Here is a 1,900-nt window from a genome sequence, read left to right on the forward strand (position 1 = left end):
CCGCAATTGAACCAAACAATGAGATATCGCAAGTGCACGTACCCCGTCGTTTTCACATTTGAAGAACACCCATCCGGGGTGGTTCGGCGTGCCCGAAGTAAGCCGCGGCACTGTCCGCGTGCAGTCGTCGCACTGTATGAGCGGCAACGGCGAGCCACAGAGCCGCTGCGCGAGCACCGAGCCCGTTGGACGGCCAGACGAATCCATGCCCGCAAATCGTCGACCAATCCATGATGCGGCCTTGCCGGGGCTGCGGGAGATGCTCCCCGACCACTCCATCGCTTGGCGCATCCACCGGTGGCCGACAAAAGCCAAATCCAGCGGCCGGGATCTTGGGCGAAGGGGGGAGAGGGGAGGTGGTTGGTGGGGGAAAGCGCGGGCTGAAATGTCCCCCACCAACCGCTTCCCACTTATATGCACGGCACCACAGCGGCGAGGGGGGAACCCGCGAATACGCGGGTTGGGGCCGAGATTTTGCCGCACCCGACAAAAATATTTGAGGACCCGTACGCGATGCGGGGTCTGGTCGGACAGTTTTTTTCGTCCCGACCCGTACTTTGACGGTTATTTTACGGGCCGGGGCGGGATGCGGGGTCTGCTAGAGTTGCTTTTAGCTAGTCATTTTTGGACCGGCTTAACCAGCGAATGTTCGCTGCAGGGATGGAGATTGTGAATGAATTGGATGACAATTTGTGTTGGCACAGGGTCCAATTTCCATTTCCATGAGACCGGGAAATACAAAGAACATCGAACACACGCGCTTACATGCATGCATACAAAAGATCTTCTTTCCTTTCACTTTTACTAAATCTAAATCAGCTAGGCGTGTTTGTGTGCTTGAGTCGTCTAAGTAAGGCCATGTTCGGAGACGCTCCTTCACAGTTCCCGGAACGGAGCTGGTGGAGCTGTAGTTCAAATTAAGGGAGCTGCAGTTTCCCAGCTCCACAGATTCCAGAAGCTGGTGGATTACCAGGCCTAAGTATATGCAAATTAAGCATCTGCTCGGTCTTTGTACGTATGCGCGCACAGATTCCTTTTCCGGTTCTGCTTCTGCTTCTGCTAGCCAGCTGCGCGCCTAGAGCTCACCTCCTGCCGCCAGCCGCCGTCTGCGAGAAGAAGAAGGACGGCGGCGTGGACTTGGGCGGGCTGAGCACCCGGTACCCCGCCGGCCGTACCTTGATATTCCCGCTGCCGCCGCGCTGCAGGCCGCATATGGGCGTCCAGGGGGCCACGGCGGCCTCGCCGTCCTCGTCGTCGTCGTGGACGTCGTGGTCCATGTGCCAGAGCACGTCGAGGAAGGCGTCGACGGAGCAGGGCAGCGCGAGGGGGCCCTGCGCCGCGTAGCCGTACTCCTGCTCGGCGTCGTCGAGGAGGCGGCGGAAGAGCGGGTGGTTGGCGCGGTCGGCGCGCACCACGAACCGCTCCCGCTCCGGGCCCACGTACACCGAGAAGCACCCCGGCGCGACCGCCGCCGACGACCGGCCGCCGCTGTTCAGCCCGGACCGGCACCGCTCCAGCGTCCTCGACACCAGGCTCTTCCTCGCGCCCTTGCTCGCCGCCATGTATGCCGCCGGTGGACGTCGACCGACTCTAGTCGACGGGGCTGCTGGCCAAGAGCGGATGCGATGCGCCTGCCGGAGTGCAAGGATGATGGCATGCATGGGAGAGGGGGCCGGCCGGGTTGTGTGTATATATATGTGCACAGGCTGAAGACGGACGGCGACACGGCGTGCGGTGTGAGATGCATAGTGGGCAAGCCCCATTAGTTGACCTGACGCGTGAGCATGCATTGACTTATGACTCGTCGCGAGCAGCTGGACGATCGCGTGGTCATACGACGCCGAACTCGTTTGGCCAGTGAACTTCGGTCCGACATTGATTTTATTTTGTCACGTTCGTT

General features: G+C 60.5%; 1 protein-coding gene across 1 annotated transcript; it reads right to left on the reverse strand.

The window, feature by feature from the left end:
- Positions 1–911: 911 nt before the first annotated feature.
- LOC123440721 (auxin-responsive protein SAUR50-like) lies at positions 912–1,644 on the reverse strand. The gene has a single exon (XM_045117270.1). It carries the CDS (start codon positions 1,560–1,562, stop codon positions 1,083–1,085), a length of 480 nt encoding a protein of 159 aa, XP_044973205.1. The 5' UTR covers positions 1,563–1,644; the 3' UTR covers positions 912–1,082.
- Positions 1,645–1,900: the final 256 nt, after the last annotated feature.

Source organism: Hordeum vulgare, chromosome 3H (assembly GCF_904849725.1).
Source record: "Hordeum vulgare subsp. vulgare chromosome 3H, MorexV3_pseudomolecules_assembly, whole genome shotgun sequence".
Taxonomy (NCBI): domain Eukaryota; kingdom Viridiplantae; phylum Streptophyta; class Magnoliopsida; order Poales; family Poaceae; genus Hordeum; species Hordeum vulgare.